The sequence below is a fragment of the Physella acuta genome, unplaced genomic scaffold (genome assembly GCF_028476545.2).
Source record: "Physella acuta isolate Inbredline_101_S28 unplaced genomic scaffold, ASM2847654v3 ptg002325l, whole genome shotgun sequence".
In the NCBI taxonomy this organism is placed as follows: Eukaryota; Metazoa; Mollusca; class Gastropoda; family Physidae; genus Physella; species Physella acuta.
Genome location: NW_026733821.1, coordinates 8,388 through 32,004, shown reverse-complemented (window position 1 = coordinate 32,004; position 23,617 = coordinate 8,388). Strand labels below are relative to the sequence as shown.

Sequence of the window (23,617 nt, the reverse complement as noted above, 5' to 3'; positions counted from 1 at the left end):
TAAACTGTTCACTAAAGAAATAAAAAATATATCTTTGAAATTAGAAATATTTAAAACATTAAAATACTATTTGCCTGAATAACGTGTACATCAAAAAAAGGTGTGAACAGATTGAAAAAAAATAACTTAATTTTGAGCTTAAATCATAGGGCAGCAATATTTTTATCTCAAAAAAAAACAAACAACAACAATGAATTGCATTGCACAAAAATAAAATGTGATTGATCAAGTCTTTAACAAGTCAACAATTTCCGCCCTGACACTAAAAGCTGACGTGTCAACAGCAACTGTCAGTCAACATTAGTCAACAAAATTCTTATTTTTAACATCTTGTGTTAAAATCTTACATTAGGTGGAATCATTCTCTTTGTTATGATGAACAGTAAAAATTAGACATAGCATGTAACTTTTTAAAACTTTACTTCAGACTAGCTGTGCAAGGGAAGATCACAGAGGGGTTGTTTCCCTTCTGTGTAAATTAATACTTGAATAAATGATAAAAAAAATAATCCTAAAATGAGCTCATATAAATAATACTAAAAATATGAAATTTCTTAATTCTGAAGATGTGTTTTAAAAAATGGAGCAGGTTAATCTGGAATATGATAAAATAAATATTTATTAAAAAAAAAAAAAGAAGACGATTTATTCATAAATACCTGAAAAAATGCGGTGAGTAAAAATAAATAGTCCAGGATATGATAAACTTGAACTCAATATCAACAATTAGAGCCAGGTGTGACTGCTGGGTGCCCAGACCGGGATTTATAAAAAAAATCTGTTCTGATCGAGTGCACGAACACAGGAGCTGCATTAAAAAATCTGAGACTGCTCCGGCTCAATCCAATGCATGTGATCATGGGTAAATTGAAATGCATGTTACAAAAAAAAAAAACTTAAGTTACTGGATGTAAGTTGCTCCAACAACAACAACATGTAGTAGACGCTGCCAGCGCCAGTTGATCGTTGCCGGCATCATTTCATGGTGGCGCTCAAGTCCTCTGCGTCAGCGAACATGTCGTCCAAATCTTCGTCGTCCTGTCGGACATGGTTGTTGATGGCGTCCTGTCCGAAGGTGTCACTTAAAGATTGGCTGTCCCCCTCGCTGTTCATGGCTGTTTTCAGATCGAGCCTAATGGCATGCATGCGGAAATGTAGGCGATTCTCTAGGTAGTAACCTCGGTACTGTTTTCTGAAGAAAATTTTAAAAAAAAAAAGCTCGAAGATTGTTAAAAAAAGAAATAGAAAAAAAAAAGCATTTATTTTTCTTAAATGTAGAAAGGTTGTACAGGCTTTATTAACTTGATAAAAAAAAACAGTTTTTTTTTTTGTTTTACAAACAATAAGAAAGAAAACAATAGCTGTAGTATCACAAGCACAAATAAACATATGGTGAACACATCATCACTAAATCATCATGATGAAGAGACCATAATCACAAAGTACCACAAAAAAAAATTATGTCTCTATTACATCATCTATAAGTAATCAGTATATCCATGTAAACTATACCAAGAAACAGTTGCGTTACAAGGTGGTACTGGAAGAATTGATGGGTGACACAACATTTGAGTGACATTGACAACAGCATACAACATGACAGAAGACATGGACAACATCATACATGACAGATGACACTAATGACAACACAGAACATGACAGATAACCCTTACAACATCATACATGACAGATGACACTGAAAATGCAAACAGAACATGAAGGATGGTACTGACAACAACAAAACACAATGAATGACACTAACAAATGCATACAAGATAGATGACTAGACAACACACAACATGACAAATAACACGGAAAACAACACAGATCATGACAGATGACATTGATTACATCATACATGCCAGATGACACTAATGACAACACTGAAGATGACAGATGACACTAACAATAAACAGAAAAATGACAGATGACACTAACAACAACACAGAAAATGACAAATGACACTGACAACATCATACATGAAAGATTACACTAACGACAACACAGAACATGACAAATGACACTGATGACTCACTTGACTTTCTCCAGGTGTTTCTTGGTCTCCTCAAACCTCTCCTGGTGCAGGTGGAGAATGGCCAGCTCCACCATGCTGTATGGTATCAGGTAGTGGTCACTCACAAGTTTCTTCTCACTGGGGAATCAATTGGTAACTATCTTCAATTAGCTGTCGTATGTTACACTAATATGCACTGATAACAATCAACCATCAGCATAAAGTAATGCTAGCAAAGTACTATTTGACAGGAACAGGACATAACCAGAAGGGTAATGTCAGAATGTCGGGGGGGGGGGGGGGGGAGGAGAGAATGTCCAGAGATTGTCCTAGACCCTTACTGGAGTAAGATCGTGATCAACTCAAACCAACTTTCAGTATCCCACAAACCTTATCCAATACTAGATAGAAATAATCATACCCCAATCCTACAACCTTTCTCAAAAGGCAACTTCACTGTTAGACCATAGTACTCCAACCCTCACAACAAAAACCAACATCAGAAAAAAAAAACAACAAAACAAACAACTTACTTCTCTATAACCTCAGTAAAACACTGCTCTGCCTGAAACTCCTGCCCTCTGTGCCTCAGACAAACACCTTTAATGAGCAGCGCAAGACTGTAGTTGTCATAGTAATATTTATCTTTACTGGCACTCTCTAGGTTTAGAAAGATTAATATATATATATATATATATATATAATATATATATATATATATATATATATATATATATATATATAATTATTATTATTAAACAAACATATACTCCATAAACAAAAACATACCCAATAAATGTACTTATAGCCTAGGATAAGTCAGAACACCCAAATTAATAATAGAATTAATAGCATGAGGACCTGGCTCTTGTGATTTTCTAATATTTGGAGAATTAAAAAACAAATTGCCAATCTACAGATCACAAACTTAAACCTGCTATTAAAAAATTAACGTCAACGTTTTCTTTGAATGCACAACCAAAAGTCATTTTCTCTCTCTCTAGGGAATTGTTAAGAATGCATGAGGACAATATTAATATTGTAATCAAAAGTAAACTCCAAGTTCTGATCACGGGCTTGAGTTTATAGGGCGCCCCTGAGTTCACTCAGCTTTAATGGATACCCGACACACATTAGGGAAACCAAACCTGCTAGGCATAGTGCTAACACACTATGTACCTGTAGTCCGAGGACATTGAAACAGATGTACTCTACTTCATCAGCCCCATGTGTCTTGGGCACAAATGGGAAAAAGATAAGACAATGAAGACAAACAGACGGCACTTGTCCACGCAGTACCTACCTGACTGACCAGCTAATTCTGTGACAGTTGACTCCACAACTACCAGCATCCTCTCCAACAGCTGCCTGTTTTTACCCACAATGTTAAAGCCATTCCACACGTAGATCAACTCCTGGTATAACAGATTAGCAGAGTAAAAATTGTATCAGTCTCTATAGGCATTACAATGTAGTTAAAGTAAAAAAGTAAAGATTAGAGTAGAGTTTCTTGACCTCAAAATATGAAGGGATGGTGTGGTCAGCACTATGCCCAACAGCCTTTACCTTCCCCAAAGGAAGTCAGGTAACCATCAAAGCTGGGATGACTCAGGGATATCCTACAGTCACAAGTCTAAAATGAGATCCAAACTCAAGTTCTTCTGAGCAGCCAAATGCTCTACCAATCGACTACGCTGTCCCATATTACAATATAGAACAAATGGTTTAATTGAAAACAATGTACTGTTTTAGAGAGCTATTTAGATTCAAGACATTTGTGACTAAGCTACAGAGAACATGGAACCCAGTCTAGGAGAATGTGAAAGTCAATGGTTCAAGTACTGGCTACACTGGGATTTGAACCCAGTCCAGCAGATAGAAAAACAATACATGGGCATAAGGAGAGACACTATAGCAATGATTATCACATACAGTGCCTTGAAGTATAGCCAGGCAAGAGGCAGACACTGGCCCCAGCCCACCCCACTCAGGGAAAAATTATATGGGACACCTGACAAACTGGAAACCACAGTCCGGTTTGTCCACGAAGTTGGTCTTGTTGTCTGAATCCTCCACCATATTCAAAAATTAAGAACGAAGAAGAAGAAAGAAGTGCCTTGAAATAAGACCAAATTAACCTGATCTATGAGCTACTGACTAGCGTGGACAGTTTATATTTAGGTTGACCAACACGAGAAAGCTGGACACTGGTCAGCTGTTAAGTCAAGTACTCACCAAGGCTGGCAGAGTCAGATGACCGCCCTGTTGGAAGTATCTCTCAGATTTAGCCACAGCAAATTTTTCAAATGGAAGCGATTTTCCTGCGATTCTTTGCTTCAGTCGAGGCACCTCCCTGTTCATATTTGATATATTTGTTAATGATAAAAAAAAGTATGTGCTTACAACAAGAAACTGTGGTACAGAAAGACAAAGTGAGAAATAAACAAACACATCAATAAACCTAGTTGCAGATAGAATGATACAGGGAAATGTAAGCTAAATCACAACATCATAAAAATTTAAACTGAAAGGCAAAAAGTATGCTAAATAACAACATCAATAAACTTTAGACAAAAAGACAAACACAGTGGAAGGTACGCTAAATAACGACATCACTAAACTTTAGACAAAAAGACAAACACAGTGGAGGGTATGCTAAATAACAACATCAACAGACTTTAGATAAAAAGACAAACATAGTGAAAAGAATGCTAAATGACAAAATCAATAAACTTTAGACAAAAAAACAAGCACAGTAAAAAGTATGCTTATAAATTATATCAATTTACTCTGGTGCGGTAAGACAAATAGGTGAAATGTTAAACAATGACATGAAGATCATTTTTTGTACACACATACACAGCATACAGTGAACAAGTCAAAAAAGATACACACAAACACGATTAACAACAGTTACCCTAAAAGGTAGTCAATGTGTTTTTTAGTTTCCTCTGTCTGATCTGAACACATGATTAAGAAGGAAGCTTTCTGGTATGTGTACGTGGCCTTGCTCCAGCGACTCTCCTTACACAAACGCTCAGCGTATTTCATCGCCATCAGCCAATCACTTTTGAAGCTGGCCAGAGTAAAATTAACATTTTGTACAAATTATGCTGCAAACTTTTTTTTTTTTGAATTTTTTTTTACAACTTACTTGAAGAATCTTTATAGCTAACTAAATAATGTACCTGACATTTTTTTTCTACTTTAACCAAATATTTGAAATTGGTTGCTGAATAAGGTGAACAGAATTCTAGTTTATCCTGCTTTTTGGTCTGTCTTAAATCTCCATGCCCAGGCAGACCAATACATCAGTGTCAGACACCTTACCCCAGAGGAACAGTCCGTACATAAAAATGCAATATTAAGAAATTATGTAACTAGTACTGTTTGACTTATGGTAAGTTTATGTCATGGCTGTGCCTACAAAGTAAATGTTTTGTTCTGTTTATCATTTACAATGTTTCCAATAGTCCCCATTATGTCCACACCTTCATGTCTGAGGTAAGGATCTACCTGCTGGAAGGACCGGCTTACTAAGCAGAAATTTTTGCAAAATTTTACGTACCAATGTTCATTAAAATAATAAAATTAACTTTGTTAAATTCATATTTCCATTTTTTTTTTAATTTAGAGTCTGTTGTGTGCACATTTATCTCTTGGATTTTAGGGTCAGTAGCTAAGGGTTAAACAGAAACTACCCATGTTAAAGACATCAGTGTTTTAAGACATCAGTGTGTTAAGACATCAGTGTGTTAAGACATCGGTGTGTTAAGACATCGGTGTGTTAAGACATCGGTGTGTTAAGACATCAGTGTGTTAAGACATCGGTGTGTTAAGACATCGGTGTGTTAAGACATCGGTGTGTTAAGACATCGGTGTGTTAAGACATCGGTGTGTTAAGACATCGGTGTGTTAAGACATCCGTGTGTTAAGACATCAGTGTGTTAAGACATCGGTGTGTTAAGACATCGGTGTGTTAAGACATCGGTGTGTTAAGACATCGGTGTGTTAAGACATCGGTGTGTTCAGACATCAGTGTGTTAAGACATCAGTGTGTTAAGACATCAGTGTGTTAAGACATCAGTGTGTTAAGACATCGGTGTGTTAAGACATCAGTGTGTTAAGACCTACCAGTGGCACCACATGAGTTCCCAGTAACACAAATGATGGAACTGGCGCCATTCACTCTGTGACTCTATAGAATCTTCAAATTTGTTCACAGCCTAGAAAAGTAGTAAAACTCATAGACAAACTAAAATAGTTTGGGAGACACCAAAATGTTGCAGCATTACAAAAGAAGTTTGTTAAAATGTTTTTTTTTTAGAATTTAATAGTACTTCCTCTTAAACTTGATTGTTAATTAAGTTGTACTGCTTTTAAGTAAAAAATTTATAAATACATGTAGAATAATAATTTTGATCCCGCGTTACTAGGCTCAAATTAGAAACAAATATACTAAAAGTAAAATAGTATGACAAAATGGCAAAATATGTTTTTCATTAATCAAACGAAACTCCCATTAAACTTGAACTATACTGCACCACTCATGCATTGTGTAAATATATCCACACCTAGAGTCAGATAAATCCTCTTAAAAACTTACTTCATCAATGTTTCCTTTCACCTCCTCAAGACGACCAGCGAAAAACAAAAACAAGGCTCCCTACAGAAAATGGAAGAAAATAAAAAACATTAACTGAGTAGGCTTACTTTGAAAAATATATTTTTAAAAATTCCATTCAAACTATCCTGAATAATTTTAAGTAATAAAAAACAAATTACATATCAGACAAGAAAGAAAATGAAAAACATAATTATAATATGATTACAATTCCATCCAAACTATCTTGAATACTTTTAAAGAATTAAAAAAAACATGTTACTTAATCAGAAAAAAGAAATCAAAATTATGCCAAAAAAGTAATAACTTTAAAAAAATGAATCTGCTTTACCTGCGGATGATCTTTTAGGCAAGGTTTAAGTGTCTCAGTTGCCAATTCTATGTCCCCATCTCCCGAACCTAATTGAAAAATTAAACAAACCATTAAAAATAATAATAATATATTTTTTTTTCTTACAACACATATATAAGACATAAAGATCTTACCTAAAATATTTTAACAAACATTAAATTTAATCCATTGTCTAGGTTCTAATCACACTCTGGTAAGATATTATTTTCCTCAAATCACCCAAGGGACATAACTAACAGCACAAAGTTCACCTAAAATGTATGTGATGAGGGAGTGGTAAACGACGAGTATAATGGCACACAGTTTACTCCTCAGCCCAATCCGCAGCTCACACCCTCTCTGGATCTCTGACAACCCAAGTTTCTATCAGATCAAATAGAAAAATAGTTTCGCAGTCAATGTTCTGCTACATGTGATGAAAGCTGTGCAAAAAATTAACTCAAAGAGAAGTGCAGCAGACAAAAAGAAATTACATTTATACATTAAAATAAAACAAATTATAAAAAAAAACACACAATGTGATTCTAAATATATACCTTTTTACCAGAGAAACCAACAAACTCCATGAGCTTCATGATTTTGCTTGGCAACAATGAGACCATCTACAAATGAAAAAAATCGCAGTTAACTTTTGTTATTTAACACAAACAAAAACACCATGTGGAAGAGATAGGAAAATGTAAACATCAGTTATCTAATGCAATGAGACCATCACTAAAAAATTCCCTGATTAGCAAATAAAAAAAACAAGTCAAAGCCCATGAAAATTTAATTATCCATTATATTTATATCTCATCTCATAATTTAGAAATTATAATTTTGTATTAGTAAATTAAACTTCATACATTCTATTCAACAATAATTTTTTTTCTTACCAAATTGAATGTCCCTATACCCATACAGACTCCGCTATCGAAATGAACCTTGTACCTGTCTGTTCCAACTTTTCTATTTCTCAAAATCTTGTGGCACTCCCTGGAATAGTCAACAAGTGTACACAACACAACTGTGATAGAAGATACAACCTAACTAGTCCTAACCAGTATAATGAGAAGTCCACTTACAAAACCTGCTGTCAACTTTTTGGAAATAATGCTGGTTAAAAAAGTGTTACGCCTAATATTCAGTATTTAAGAATTTTTGTTAAAAAAGCTGTATTTTAACAGTAATCTGTTTAGAGTAATAAAAATTAGCAATCCTAAGATCAGCTAACAAGAAAGACGATCTCTGGAAAATTATTTATTTTATTATATATCCTAACTAAGCAGGTTTTGCAAGTGAACTCCTCATAAATAAAAACAAAAAGACCAGAGCATTTACTTGTATATCTTGTAGCTCTCTCTGATTTTGAGGCCACCTTTAATGAAACTGATGAGATTCTCATCTTGTATAAATGTGAGGCAGGCTCGCACCAGCAAACATTCGGCATAACACAATTCAGCATGAATTTCCTCTGCAATAGATCATATTGTTTCAATGAGTGGTTTTAAAAACTTTTCTGTCACATTGCCTCCCTTGATGTGCCCTAAATTCTGGAAACTAGATTGTTGTGTCAGCAAAAGTCATGAATTTGTTTTCACTAAATGTTCACCACGAGGGGAAGAAAATGAAAGAAAGAATATAAAAAAAATGAAAAGTGAATGATTCAGAGTGATACCCTGAGGGAGAGAGAAAATCAAAGGGTATGAATACAAATATTCCAATTTTTAATTTAATTTCTGCTGAATTTCTCTCTTAACTTGAACTATTTTTAGGAACACATTTATAAATTGTTTCCCTTGGCAGTTTCAAATTTATTAATGAGTGTAACTAACACAATTTAATATGAGTTACATTCATGATACATAACTGTTAAACAAATGTTCTCACTCATCATTGTAAATGCAATCTGCCATTTGTAGCAGACAGTGCATCCAGATTACTTCAGGCTCTTTTTAAAGGTCTGCCTGGTGTCTACAAAGCCTAAAGAAACTATTCCTGCTTTATGCCATTATCAAACAAAATTCAAAACTTTCAGTGGCTTTGCTGACTGAAATATTTTCTATTATATTCTTTGCTTCAATGAACAGGTTCAATCAGAAAAGCACTTTAATTACACTATGTATGGTTAAGCAAATTTTTAAAAGCTTCAGTCGAATAACAAAGGTGTAGTAACTATCATGAGATTTTATCATCTTTCAGCATTGATCGTGTATTGTATCCAGAGCTTCCAAATATGACAGTTTTCATACAACAATAGCAAACAATATTTTAGCATAAAGTTCCTCTCTAAGTAACTACTCTATGAGCTTTCCTTTTAAGGATTGTATGACCACTAACATTTTTTACCTATTTGAGTTGAAACTTGACAGGATAAAACCATACAAATCAGCAAAGAAATAAAATCATCCAACAACTGGATTGTGGGTACATCATAAACTTTTCAAATTGAGAATGTAGAGACAAAACATCACTGTTAGGGTGTGAAAATTTACTTATACTCCCAGTTTGAAAACTAGGTATACGGTCACTATATAACATACCCAAGTACTCAGCAGGGCTCAGTATGACATGGACCCCACTGTAAATAAAAAAACAAACAGATTTAGAACTGCCAGGACTATAACATACCTTCAGTATAACCATTGTAATCATTCTTGGAAGCAAACTTGGAGAGGGAACTCATGAATGAAGATTTCTTCCTCACTTGGTTGCATACAATCACAGACTTCTTGATGGCTTCAATAGCCAGTTCAATATCAGCCTGCAAATGTTTGAAAAAAAAAACATACTTCTAATAGATTGAAACAGAATTTTTTTCAACCAGTATTAAGGAAAAAAAAAACAAATAAGCACTAGATATCAGTTTACCTAATAAACAGAAGTGTAAACACTACTCTCCAGTAATACAAAATGTAAAAAAAAAAGTTGCCTTGTCAAATAAACAAATGTGAATGGAGTCGCCTAGCAACTAAAAATGTAAATAAAACAAATTGACGGTACCATGTCAAAGGTCATCACTGCTTGTATATACAAAATGGTCCCATAGCCTAGAGCGTGATACATACTCTTGTCTGCCCTAGAACCAACAAGTAAAAGATGTTATCATTCACATAGTTTAAGCTGAGGAAACACACACTCCCACACCCTTATCCCCATAACTCAGTCCTTTGCTAATCAGACTTTCAAATGCTTTAATACAATTTTTTGCATGGATCACAGTTCAAATTCTCTTGCAGCATAATGGTGACACTAGAAGGAAACACTAGCAGACCCTAATCTATGACCCTATGAGAAACTGACCACACCATCCCCTATGAGAAACTGAGCACACCATCCCCTATAAAAAAACTGAGCATACCATCCCCTATGAAAAACTGAGCACACCATCCCCTATGAGAAACTTACCACACCATCCCCTATGAAAAACTGACCACACCATCCCCTATGAGAAACTGACCATACCATCCCCTATGAAAAAATGACCATACCATCCCCTATGAAAAACTGACCATACCATCCCCTATGAAAAACTGACCATACCATCCCCTATGAAAAACTGACCACACCATCCCTTATGAAAAACTGAGCACACCATCCCCTATGAAAAACTGACCATACCATCCCTTAATCTATGAACCTAAAAGAAACTGACCATGGCTGCATTAGTTCTTGAGCCTGAGCAAACTTGTTGTTGAAGAAAAGGTTCAATGCCAGATCTGATTCTCTGATGCTTGTGTCAAGGTCAAGGTGAGCAGACTTGGAGAACCCTCTGCTTAAAAGAAAAAAGTAACATGTACAATTTGTACAAATTCTATTTGAATTAATGCTAATTAAGTTGCTCAAAGTAAACAACTACCCACTATTCAATACAAATATATGTATAACAATAGTTGTTAGAAACAAGACTTAATAATGTTGACATGGTGTAGCTGTTTCTTTTATTCCTAGGGAATTGAAGGCTGACAAAGTTACCTTGGCTGGGGCAAGGAATCCAGTGCATCCACAAAGTCCTGTTGGTAAAAAATCTCTCGTTAGGAAAGTTAACTTAGGTCACAGCAGTAAAATAAGAGCAACATCTCAAAAACCCTATCAAACAAAACACCATCTAGAGAAATGGCTCAGCTACCAGACAAGATGGTATGGTCATTTGGTAGAGCAAATGCTCAATGGCTTAACTTTCATGAGCTCAGAACCAGGTACATGGCAGAATTTTAACTGGGACTTTAGTAAGATGTAGCCCAGTCCAACCCAGGAAAAGTTTGGCAGGGAGAGTGGTAGTGGGTGGTGGTTGGGGGTGGGGATTGGTAAATGTTACTGGGTATTGTGTTACTACAAAACTACTTGACAATGACACTTCAAGCAGTTTTGAGCTACAGCCAAAAATACTTGCTCTATGAAAATGACGTTTTGTATTTAAGCTATGTCTAATTAATCACCGATTTGTATATACATTTATGGGTGGGGGATGGCGGGAGTTTAAAAAAAAAGGAAGCTGATAACTGTTATGCTTGGTACTATATATTATTATAATGCTTGATTGTAAATATGGAATTTCTTAGAATCACATTTAGGATAGCTGTAGCAGTAAAATTATCATTACTTAGGGACCAAGTGTACAATTTCTAAACTGCTTTAGAACTGACTGAAAAAAAAAACAGCCAAGCGACAAGTGGCTCCAACTGTTGTTGAAGGTTATATTTTAGAAGGATGAAAAATAAAGTGACAGGTAGTAGTACATCAGGCTAATGTAGGCACTGTTTGTTAAAATAACTGTGGCTTGTATTTTATAAGAAAAGATTATTTATAGCCTAAACATACACTTTGATCAATATTTTATCAAAGCAAAATAAAAAAATAGGCGAAGTAAATTAACTGCATTCAAATTTCCAATTTATTAAAAAAAAATCATATAGAAGAAGCCACTTGAGAAAAAGAATTAAAAATTAATTTTGATTGACCCAGCTCACAAATACAACTGCGTGACAGTTGTATAAGATTTGAACAAAAAATCAAGATAAAATGTCTCTTTTCTTTTAAGCTTCAATTGGACAAACAATGTTTCTTCTTTTAGAGCTCAAGTATTGTCAAGTTTTAGTTTTAGGGCTCAAGTAGTGTCAAGTATTAGGGATTAGTTAGTGTCAAGTATTGCTATAAGTGATACTGACTATAAGTATCAAAACACAGTTGTTTCTCTATTTTGTGCTTAAAAGAAAAGTATAAATACATTTATACTACAGCACCAACAGATGGGCATTCACTGACACCAGCACAAGAAATAAAAAAAAAACACCTGATTGTTAAAGTAAAATCATATGTTGATACAACTATTCAAACCTTTACTTGCACCAACACTACCAAACAAAACAAGTTTTTAAGCATGCAGTCATAAAAAAATCATATTTAATTTAAAACCTTCAATGACAGGCATATGGAAATGCATTGTTATACATACCCTTTGTCGAAACGAACTGGCCTAAACAATAAGTTTTATACAATATAAAAAAAATTATTTATAAAAAAACTAAAATAAGAATAAATTAACATTTAGGCCCTAGATGATCTAAATAATAATAATAGTGACACAGTGTGATAATTGCTAACACAGATGTCTCGAGTGTAAGTTTGTTTCCCAAGCGTAGTCTGTAGAATGTTAAGTCCACCCAGCTATAATGGGTATCTGACTTAGTGAAAGTAAACTGAGTTGGGATTTGTGCTGACCACATTATCCCTACACATGTAGAGCAACAAATTAGCAGAACTCTACCTCACCTGCCCTGTGGATTATAGAGGTTGAAAAAGAGGGAGCTGGGGATGGCAATTAAACTTTTGATTTCTCTACATTTAAAGTAGTATTTAATTCACTAGCTTATTGGCTTCAGTATCTGTAAAAAAAACTTTCAGACATCGCCACATTTTACCAAATATTAACCCACCAATTAATATGCAGTAAACTGACTGCAAGAAAAAAATTATCATAAGACTAATGACTAAATGACTATTGGTTTTCTGCACCTTTATCACATTATGATTATACTCATATACTGATTTATATATAGATCTACTCACTACTCTGCTTCACCATTTTGCATCTTTCTTACATTTTTAATTAACCAATATGAATTATTCAGAATTAAGAATGATGAAGTATTTGTTCCTGGAGGTATTGCTTCGGATTTTAAAATTAAAAATATTTTACATTACACCCCATTAATATTAAGACTTGAGAGACAATTCAAGGACGCCTCCATTGATTAATGATTAATGTCTTACTTAATTTAATGAATGATTTCTGTTTTTAGTATTTTAATTTTCTTTTAACATTTCAGTGGACAGAACAGAAGTGAAGAAGTGCTGAAGTAGCCTAGACCAGCAGCAGAGTAAAAAGACGACTGTTTACACAAACTCTAACAATTTAAAATCGTCAACTGCTTACTCAAAAGTTAAACTATGGTATTTTAAAAATAAATAACAAAGGTAATAGTTAATTAAAGATTTCGGTTGAAGATCTACATACTTCATTTTCTCGGTCTTGGGATGCACTTGATCTGTCTTGGGCAGCCATTTTGGTTGCCATAAAACCTCCTCACAGTCTTTCAGTACAAAAAAAACTATTTTATTTTAAGAAAACAAAAAAACTTTATTATTAGTAAAAATATATCTAGGCCAAAGTAAATTTTTAAAAATAAATTAAAAATTCGATAATAAAAACAATTTTATTTTAATTAGAATTTAAGTCCATTTAAACATTTTATAAAAATTAAATAGCTCTAGATGTCTAAAATCAGATTCTGTTCGCGTTGACCTAGATTTTACCCTGTAAAATTTTATACACTAAATTTTGTAAACAAATCAAATAAGAAGAAACGTGGTTTCACAATTCTATCGCCAGACTAGATTAGATCTATCTATTATAGATAGAGTATTATAATATAATGTATTATTTATAATAATTAATTATAGGCCTAGGCCTATTAATTATATATATTATTTGGTGAGGGGGGGGGGGGGAATAACCAACTAACTGGTAATCTATCGTTTTAGGAAATTTAGGTAGAATCTACGTAAAATCGCCCGCGACTAGTAATGTGAAAAACAGGTGACTCCTTAAATTTTAATAATTATTTTACATTTTCAGGAGGATTTCGGATTTATGTTTTGAAAAATAAAAAAATGTTTCCTTGTTTCATTTATGTACCTGTTATTAAACAATGGAATTAAAACTTTTCAGTAAATGTAATAAATGAAGACTAGTGATGTTTCCAACAGATGCAACCATGCTCCTTTACTATAGCTGCACTATTATAGTCTATACTAGTCTATAGCAGCTATCTTGTTTATTTTTTTAATTGTAAACTTATAGTGCAAGCTGTTTAAAGTTAATTTCTTGCCTATATTGATATATGTAGTATGTAGCCATTGATTTAGGTTTATTATTCATTTATCTATAATATTTGACACAAAAAAATATCACAATATACTTCTATTAAAGCCTTGACAATGAGGTAACTTTTTCGTACATTACTAGCCGCGGGCGATTTTACGTACCTAAAACGATAGATTACCAACTAACCTCCTTAACTAACTAAAGTAAGAGTGAACATAACGTCAGTTTTTAGATGACTGTTCTGAGTGTTCTAAACATACATATTACATATACAATTATACATATATATACTGATTCAGAAATAGATTTAAATAAGTAACAGTGGTATTATTAATATTATGACAGTAAATTTTTTTTTACAGAGGGGTCCCCCCTTGCCTACGCCACTGATAATATTAATAAAAAAATAAAATAGAATATTCAATATAGATAGACTAGAGCGATCTCTGATTTAGACATTAGACTCATTAGTTATTTATTTTTGTGTCTTCCAGATTCTCCATATGAATATGGTGATGATTGAAATTGATGATGAATCATAAGTTCAGTTAGAGTAGTTAGATAAAGTTTCAACAATCAGCATGAATAGAAAGAAATCCCTAATCACTGAGGAAAATAGCTCAGCAGAATTGGCAGCTTCATCACCTAAAGCGAAAGTTGCTAAATTAGATGAAATAGAAAATGTTTGTCACCAGGACGTCGAAGAGAGTAATAAATCTACAAACAACTGTAATGGAAATGAGACCCATTCAAAGTCGGAATCAGTTACCACAATTTTTGCTGGCGCTAAACCAGAATTAAATAGTAAAATATTCTGTGAAAAACAGGAACAACAACTGTGTAGTAACTTTATGCTGAAATCTGATTATGGTAGGTACACAAGACTTAGTGAAGTTTACTGACTGTCAGTTTCATAACTTTTTACCAAAAAACTAAACTTGAGATTACAATACAATACTAGATCTACTAAATAAATAGGCCCTACACATATTTTGAGAATATTATTGAGTATTTTCAGATATTGGTAGTAATACCAAGTAATCCAAAATAAATACTATTAAGTGGGGGCCTATGTAAATGTATTTTTATCATGGTGACTGGATATTATAGACAACAGTCTAATTGTAATTGTAATAGCCAAGTAATTCATAATCAGAGTGAAATTTCCAGCATCAACCGTCCATTGAAGATATTGCAAATACATTTCTGATTTAAAAAAAATTCTTTTCTACATCTAGCTTATCAGCTTTATCATTAGGCCTATAGGCCCTGCTAATGTTTTAAACATGAAAAAAAAAGGAATAAAATAAATCAGTAGGCCTATTTCTATAAATAAAGAAGGGCAAGTTATAACAAAAGGCCTATTCAGAATGATGACTAGTTTTTTTGACAGTGTCAGGGTTAGAGTAAGAGTAAGGACCAGAATTAGCTAATGATATGATAGCAAATACAAAAAAAATAAGCTTTGAAAAGACCCTAGCAGAGATAATATTAGACGTACTAATAATTCATCCTTAATCTCCATATTACTTTTTTCTTCAGGTGTAAATGATGTGATGTTGAACTTCTCCCCATTTTGCCATTGTGAATTGAAAAATTTCATATCCAATACTGAGTTTGTTAAAACTTTAGAATCTTTTCTACTGGGGCTTCAGCTTAGGAACAAGAATAATGATTTGTACAAGTTTTCCCTGGTAATTAGTCTTAAGTGTTAGTGGTAGCTTTACTAAATGTGTGGTTTGTTTTAGTCAGAAACTTTAGTCTGCTTATAGTGGACCTATATATAATATAGCATACTTTCAGATATTTAAAACTGATGTTTATTTTTTTTTTAGCTTTTTTATTTTCACCTACATTTTTCTTTTCAGAGTGTTGATCTTATATCGGATGAGTCTCCAGTTATTTCTGATTTTAGAAGGTATTCAATTTCAAGCTTTGTGTTTCTTTTATATTTTATCTTCATTAATTACATTTAAAAAGTTATTTTTATTCCACATTGTATCTAAATTAAAAAATCACATGGCAGTATATAATGTTTATTATGCTTACTGAGGATACTGTTTATAACTTAAATTGAATTCAATTTATTGTTTAACTTTATCCAAATTTATTTTTCATTTATATTATAAAAAAAAAACAGCAATATGCATTTTTGTTTTGTTTTCAGGATTCTTTGTGAGGAAGTAAAAAGCTTTATTTCTAAGGTTACACAAATAAAGCTGAATGCTAAAGTGGATCTTTTTTGTTCAAAATATAAATACACAGGTAAATGAGATTTATTAAGTATATTTAAAAAAACTAATTTCTTAGGAGAAAATAGGTGTAAAAGGGTCAAGTATTCTTTAAAAGTTAATTTACGTAAAATTTTTATTTGCTATACTTTTGTTCAGTTGTGTGGAAATTTTAAAATAAGTGTGCTTTTCAATGTTCTTTTGGAGCCAATATATTTTGGTGATGGGATAAATCCTGGACATTTTCTTAAGGGTTTTAAAAATTGAATTGAGGTTAATGTGTTAACATATATGAAACAAATTTTAGTTATTCATATATTTTAACTCACTATTCCAACTTTTTTTTGTGAACTCTAAACTTACTTCAGCAAATCACTTAGCAATAAATGAATTCTTTCAGAAAGAAATATGCACTTTGAAAACTTTTAAAAGTTTAGAAAAAGATTCATTTCCAGCCTTTTAAAAAATCATATTTTTGTCTTCTGTGAGAACATTCCCATTAAATATAGATATTCTCATCGTAATTGCGTCACTTCCCAAAGAACTATTTTTTCGTAGCTTTGAAGTTCAGGTTAGATGTTATTGATTTATCACCAGATGTTTTGCTATGCCATGATGATGAACTAGAGAAGCGCAGAATTGCCTTCATTTATTACCTGGTACCAGAGAACTGGTCAGCCGCAGATGGTGGCACATTGGACCTTTTTGATACAGATGGTGAGTACAATACACTTGTTTGTCGCTCACATTTATGTCACATTGGTACTTATTTACATCAGTCGTCTTCATTCTGTGATTGTCTGTTTGTGATCTAATTGAGAAACTGGCAGTTGTAGTTTGTTGGTTATAAATGCTGTCATGATTTTAAGAAACGGGTACAATTTTATAAGCTAAGATGTATATTGTTGAATTAGTTTATATTCATTTAAGAATTTCTGTAATTTTTTTAATGTATCATTGACTTTAATTTTTGTTAGCTTTGAGTTTATTTTAAATCACAGATAATGGACAGCCAAGTTGTGTTGTTAAGTCTGTTGTCCCAACAAGAAATAGCTTTTTGTTCTTTGAAGTTTCTACAAAATCCTTCCATCAGGTGAATTTATAAAAAAAAATTTATTTACTTTTCTTGATTTTTTTTGTTTTGTTTCAGATTAAATTTAAAAGTGGATTCATGTTTTTAAGGCAGCATTAACTTTTCTCAGTTTTCAAATACTTTTCCATCTGTTTGTTGTTTTAGGTAGCTGAGGTTCTATCCCAGGATAAGACAAGACTTTCAATCAGTGGCTGGTTTCACGGCACACCTGTCACCCGACCACCTGTCTATGTGGAGCCCTTGCCACCTGCTTTACCTTATGGCAGCATTGATGTTAGTTGCTTCATAGGAAAGCAAATTAATATGTATCACATAAAAAATTGCCAGCTTGCATTTAATTCTATAATTAAACTGTAAAAAAAAATGTGTTACCATATAGTAATATTTATTAATCCAACATTTAAGCTAGTAGTATTATTACCAGTATCTAGTAAATTAAATTAAATTTAAAAAATCTATTTCTATGTTGGAAATACAAGCAGATTCCTACAAGGATTTGTAATGATGAGTCCACTCAGTGTTTAAATTTTTATTCTCCCCAAACCAAACCTATAAGTAAAAAAATATTTCATAAAAATAATAATTAATAACAAGCTTTTATGTTATAATGTTATAAAAAGTAGAAAATAAATGATTTTCTTTAAATATATAATAATACATCACTATTTAAATTACTATAAAGAAAAGCTGATACCAAACCTGTAAGTTGAAAACTGATCTCCCCTGCACTGATACCAAACCTATCAGTCTGAAATGACATCACCGGTGCTAATATCATAACTATAAATCTGAAACTTATCTCCCCTGTGCTAATACCAAACCTTTATGTCTGACACATACTTACCTAAGTTAATTGTAATTAAAATACCTGCTCATCTTTTGCAGTTAAAATTTTTTTTACATTCTAGACCATTATTCTTGTTTGTTTTAAAATGTTTAAGTATGTTAAAATAAGAGCTCTCTATTACAGGAGGACATATTCTATTCCTGGTTGAATCCTATCTACCTTGACATTGAAGTACAGGCAGATATAAGGACAAAATTTGAAGCAGAGTCTGAAATTGAATTAACAGATTTTTTGCAGGTTTGTGTTTTAGGTTTTAAGGAACTTGGACTGAAATATTCTAATTTGTTGTAAATAGCAAGTATGGTAAAGTTTTTTTAATGTATGATTAAAGAGCAATTTAGTTTAACAATAAAATACATGAGTGGGATGGTGTGGTCAAATGGTAGAGCTTACACTTCCTAACTCAAAATCATGAGTTCGGATTCCTGGCTTGAGTTTGTAGAACGTCCCTGAGTACACCCAGATCTGATAGGTACATGACTCACATTTTGGCAAACAGGGGCTGCTGATCACAGTGCTGATCATACTATCCCCTTGTATGCCTAGTCCATTGAAACAGATGAGCTCTACTTCATCTGCCCCATGTGTTTTGGGCACTACCATGAAAAGACAATGATGAATAAAATACAAAAATAAAAAAATAAAAAACTTTGTCTAAGCTCTGATGCTATTGTGTCAGAGAAATAAAAAAAAATTTAAAACCTATTTTTGGTATAATTTGGATTTTGCTTATGACATTTGCATACCACCATTAAACGTTATCTGCATTTGTTACTTTAGGAAGAGAAGTATGAATCTTTAATGAGTGCCATTCAAGATGCTAACATTGAGTGGTCACTACTGGGTCCAGCTAATAAAAGGTAGACAACTTGTATAAAAATTTGATTACTAACTTAGATAACTTTTGTAAATTTTTTGCTATTTTGTTTTTTAGTTTTTTTTTAAAAAATATTTATAATTGTGCATGTTACCTATATGACATGAATAGGAGGTCATTTTAAAAGTAATACACTTGATTAATTATAAATTTATTTTTGTACCCATTTTTTAAAATCTTGAGGCACGTTCAGTTTTTAAGTTTTGCAATTGCTTCTTGTGGCGTAGAAAATACTACCTGGCAGATAAGGAAAAGCTTCCATCAGTGGTGGCTGAATTCCTCACCTTTTGTCATTCTGATGCAGCCTTCCTCCTGCTGTCTAACCTGACTGGCTTAAAGCTGCACCCCCTCGCTCCTGTGTCAGATGATGAAGATGACACTAACGCTGCAGGGTCATCTGCAGGGTCATCATCCAGTGGAGCAGGTGAGTTTCTCTATTTTAATCTAATAGTTCCCTTACAGTATAATAATAACACCATACAACAGGGAAAAAAACTTTCAATTATGATTGATGGTTTTGTAGCATTGTGGTTCATTTTTAGTTAAGGTGGAGTTTTAACAGATCTACATTCTACTCTGTAACTAATGATGTATTGTTATCAGATTAGATTATTTCCCCTTACCTTGTTAAAAACTAGAATTATAAAGATGTTCTTTGTGAAAACCTCAGATAATGCTGCACATAAGGCTTGACCTCATTGCCAGTCATATTTATAGACAAATTAGTAAACAGCTCAATTTAAGCTTAGTTTTTGATAATAAAACATGTAAATGCAAAAAAAAAAAAGAATTTAAAAACTAAAATTTCAAACAAAAAAGAAAAAGCACTAATAAGTTCATTTTTATAGGTTTTTGTTTGGGTTTTAAAATCATGTTAAACATCTTAGAGATGCTTTATTTTTCTACACTTTTTATTACATTAAATTTTAAGTGACTTGTTCTTTCTAGCTAATAAAATACATTTTTTTTTGTTTCAGCCAGCAACCCCAAATGTCGGAGTGAGGTCCGCAGGTGGGAACATGGATGCTACACACTGGCACATGACACGGATGTGGATAACCTGGATTTTGCCTTAGACTTGATGTTGTATGTTGGCTGTGATAAAGGTGGTTCTTATGTCTCACAGTACCTTGTTTTGTTTGGGTAGTAATAGGTATAATATCTGTGGGCATCTGTGATGGAGGCATTAGTTATATGTGTATTAGTTATATGTGTGCAGTCTATGGGTAGTGTGATGGAGGCATTAGTAGAATGTACCCTATATGTGTGGATTGTGATTGAGGCATTAGTTATTTGTGTGCAGTCTATGGGTAGTGTGATGGAGGCATTACTGACATTAGTAACATGTGCTATTGTTGTGCAGTGTAATGGGGGCATCAATATTATGTTGGCTGTAATTAAAAGGGAGTCTCTTGTCACAGTGCCTTGTTTTATTTGAGGTAATTTGCCATTTTGTGGGCACTGATGGAGCCATTAGTTATATGTGTGCTATCTGTGGAGTCTCATGTGATGGGTTCATTAATGCAACAACTATTTGGGGATTGAGATGACTTTTTCATGCTCTGTTTCATTTTATGAGACAAATCAGCTTTTAGATACACAGAATAAAATTTTTGTGTAAAAAAAACTTTTTTTTTTTACATTAGTTTTAGTTAACTTTTCTGTAATGTAAACATTTAACTTTTTAAAGCATAGTAAATAATGGATTATCAATGTTTGAGTTATTATTAAAAAAAGTTTTTTTCTGTTCTGTACATCTAGACTGGCTGTTTGAAAACGGTGGCTACACATCGTACATAGCTAAAGGGGAGGATGAGGAGGTGAGTTTAACCAGTCTTTGTTGTGGTACAGTCTCTAGCTATGACTGGCAGTAAGTTAAGCTACTTCATTTCAACCTTGGCGGGCCATGGGGAATATGTAGTAGATTCCACCTGTTTCTGTAACCTTGGCATAGGAATGCTCAATGCCCAGTTGTCTTTACATATGTCAGATATCCAGCAGAGCTAGGTGGACAATGGGTTGTCCAAAAAATTCAAGCATGGGATTTGAACTCACGACTTTCAGGTTAGCATTCATGCGCTCTACCATCTGACTATGCTGCCCCATGACTACCTGTATACAATGTGAAAAAAAAGTTAAATATTTTCAAAACCTGGTGATTTGTTGTGCTGACACTGAAAGAGTAAGGTGTTTCAGTTTTTCATGAATATACAAAGGATATATAGCCAGAATGAAGTCTAGATTCTAGCCATCTCTAACCAATTTAAGTTAGCTACACATAAGAGCTGGGTGGGCTCATGGGCACCTTAAAGCAAAATCTAGACTTAACAGTTATTTGAAACCTCTTTTTCTCTAGCCTAATACAGCATTGATTCATCTGGTTCAGTAGTGTTTGGTATGATACTATATCCTCCAGTTTTCCCAGTTTGACCTGGGGGGGGAGTAATTAACAAGGGATGCAATCCTGCTCCTCGTTATATATGCTGTAGTGTAACCTCATTCAGTGGTGTTTTTATGTAGTGCCATAGATGAAGTTATTTCTTGTTATGAATTGTGATAATTATCTTGTTTTTTTTTGTGTCCAGCTTTTGTCCGTGTGTCCATCAAGAAATTCACTAGCCCTCGTGTACAGGGACAAGCACACGATGAAGTTTGTCAAGCACATGAACCACAGGGTCACCCAGAGGTCACCATCAGTTTTTTATGAAATTAATGCAGTTTATTATGAATAATGAATGTTCTTTATTTTTAATGGAGGGGGGTGAAGTTAATCTAATGTAAAATTCTTTTATTAGCTGGAGTACAAATTTTATTGGTTTATTACCGGATCTTCTGCCTAAATTTGCATGTAAATTAACAACCAATCAGAATTATACATTCAGCACAAAGTAATGATAATGCAAATGGGATTATAGATACACGGTAGTTCAGCTATGAGGCAGTGTAGTATTAGTAATGTTATACTTGGGCGTTTCATAGTATTTATACCTCATTATGGTTCAAGAAGATTTAAACAAATGAAAGCATCACATATTTACCTTTGATTTAATGCCATGTTCAATTATATGAGTAAATAGACTAGACAATGTTGAAATTGTTTTTTTAATTAAATGATAACCATGCAAAAACTTTGCCTTTGTTATGCTTAGTTCACTTTTTCCTACTGTTGTTGATAAGAGCTCAGACATAGCTGACCAGTGAGTGAGTGGGTCAAAGGTTAATTACTAAGGCAATAAGAGTCATAAGGCTGATGAGCTTAGTAGAAAATGATAAGCTCAGGAAAAAAACAAAGATTTTAAATTGATCAGGATTGAGTGAGCAATGTCACTTGGCATAAGCCTTTAACTGGAATTTCCCTTTGATTATTAGGTTTATTTACATATACTGGATATTGTAGTGACTAAATAATCTAGTCACTATGATACTCTATAGATACAATGTGACATTAATGTCTGAATGTACTGTCTGGTGAAGATGACCTCCCTTATCCAAGCTGTACAGGAAAAAAACAATTAGTTATCAAGTGATAAACTTTTGAATAATACCGCCCCACAAGAATTCTTTCTGGAGACCTGGCGGCCCAGTTCACTGACACCTTTTTATTAGTTAATATAATTAATAGCCACTGTTGATTTGAAGGCTGTTCTACTAATTAATACTTGTAGTTTCCAAGCACATCTTGGGGGGGGGGGGTATGTATATACTTTCATCATCACTTCCCGTCACCCCAGCTAGGGTATGAGCAGCTAGCCAAAGATCTCCAGACTCCTCTGTCTTGTTCCCCTTCTTTCAGGTTGCCGTTTCTGTAATGAGCTTAGTTTTACAGGACCGGGTTGTTAGCCTAGAGCCCAATCATCTAGGATCCCCTCTCTTCTGGCAAGTTTCTACTCATTACATATAAGGCAAAAGTACATAATTTTGGTCTACCCCAGAGTGTTTCATTTCCCCTGTTACCTACCATTACGTAGGACTATATACTTCAACTGATGAAGTGACCTAGTGGTAGAGAGCTAGACTGCTAACCCATAAGTCTCGAGTTCAAATCCTGGTTCAAGTCAGTAGACCGTCCCTGAGTCCACCCAGCTGGGTACCTAACTCACGTTAGGGTAAGTAAAGGCGGCTGAGCATAGTGCTGACCAAACTATCTCTTCATATGCCTGTGTCACAGAAACAAATAACTCTACTTCACTTGCCTCATAGAACGTTAGGGGAA

The 23,617-nt window shown here is 33.5% G+C and overlaps 2 protein-coding genes across 3 annotated transcripts; one reads left to right on the top strand and one right to left on the bottom strand.

The window, feature by feature from the left end:
* Positions 1–647: 647 nt before the first annotated feature.
* LOC131932938 (tetratricopeptide repeat protein 39B-like) lies at positions 648–13,570 on the bottom strand. Of its 2 annotated transcripts, XM_059289832.1 has the most exons (19): positions 13,487–13,570; positions 12,425–12,445; positions 10,945–10,982; positions 10,625–10,741; positions 9,973–10,048; positions 9,601–9,733; positions 8,311–8,443; positions 7,866–7,965; positions 7,527–7,592; positions 7,242–7,353; positions 6,970–7,037; positions 6,621–6,680; positions 6,149–6,240; positions 4,932–5,090; positions 4,250–4,367; positions 3,318–3,429; positions 2,548–2,674; positions 2,036–2,152; positions 648–1,192 (listed from the first exon to the last, which is right to left on the bottom strand). In XM_059289832.1, the coding sequence occupies exons 1-19, from the start codon at positions 13,544–13,546 to the stop codon at positions 976–978; spliced, it is 1,926 nt and encodes a 641-aa protein (XP_059145815.1). In that variant the 5' UTR covers positions 13,547–13,570; the 3' UTR covers positions 648–975. The 2 variants fall into 2 exon arrangements, with proteins under 2 accessions (XP_059145815.1, XP_059145816.1); XM_059289833.1 differs by lacking the exon at positions 12,425–12,445 and having other exon boundaries at positions 13,487–13,555.
* Positions 13,314–22,347, top strand: LOC131932937 (prolyl 3-hydroxylase OGFOD1). The gene is made up of 14 exons (XM_059289831.1): positions 13,314–13,446; positions 14,851–15,226; positions 15,899–16,050; positions 16,225–16,274; positions 16,524–16,621; positions 17,185–17,304; positions 17,589–17,680; positions 17,825–17,953; positions 18,651–18,764; positions 19,308–19,387; positions 19,632–19,828; positions 20,382–20,510; positions 21,166–21,224; positions 21,990–22,347. Exons 2-14 carry the CDS (start codon positions 14,938–14,940, stop codon positions 22,134–22,136), a joined length of 1,656 nt encoding a protein of 551 aa, XP_059145814.1. The 5' UTR covers positions 13,314–13,446; positions 14,851–14,937; the 3' UTR covers positions 22,137–22,347.
* Positions 22,348–23,617: the final 1,270 nt, after the last annotated feature.

Coding starts and splice junctions, on each gene's coding strand:
- LOC131932937 (XM_059289831.1), top strand. CDS start 14,938: ATGAATAGAAAGAAATCCCTAATCACTGAGGAAAATAGCTCAGCAGAA. Junction 19,829..20,381: donor GTCATCATCCAGTGGAGCAG/GTGAGTTTCTCT, acceptor TTTTTGTTTCAG/CCAGCAACCCCAAATGTCGG. Junction 20,511..21,165: donor GTATGTTGGCTGTGATAAAG/GTGGTTCTTATG, acceptor CTGTACATCTAG/ACTGGCTGTTTGAAAACGGT.
- LOC131932938 (XM_059289832.1), bottom strand. CDS start 13,546: ATGGCAACCAAAATGGCTGCCCAAGACAGATCAAGTGCATCCCAAGAC. Junction 10,742..10,944: donor GATTCCTTGCCCCAGCCAAG/GTAACTTTGTCA, acceptor TCTTTTAAGCAG/AGGGTTCTCCAAGTCTGCTC. Junction 2,153..2,547: donor TTTACTGAGGTTATAGAGAA/GTAAGTTGTTTG, acceptor TTGATTCCCCAG/TGAGAAGAAACTTGTGAGTG.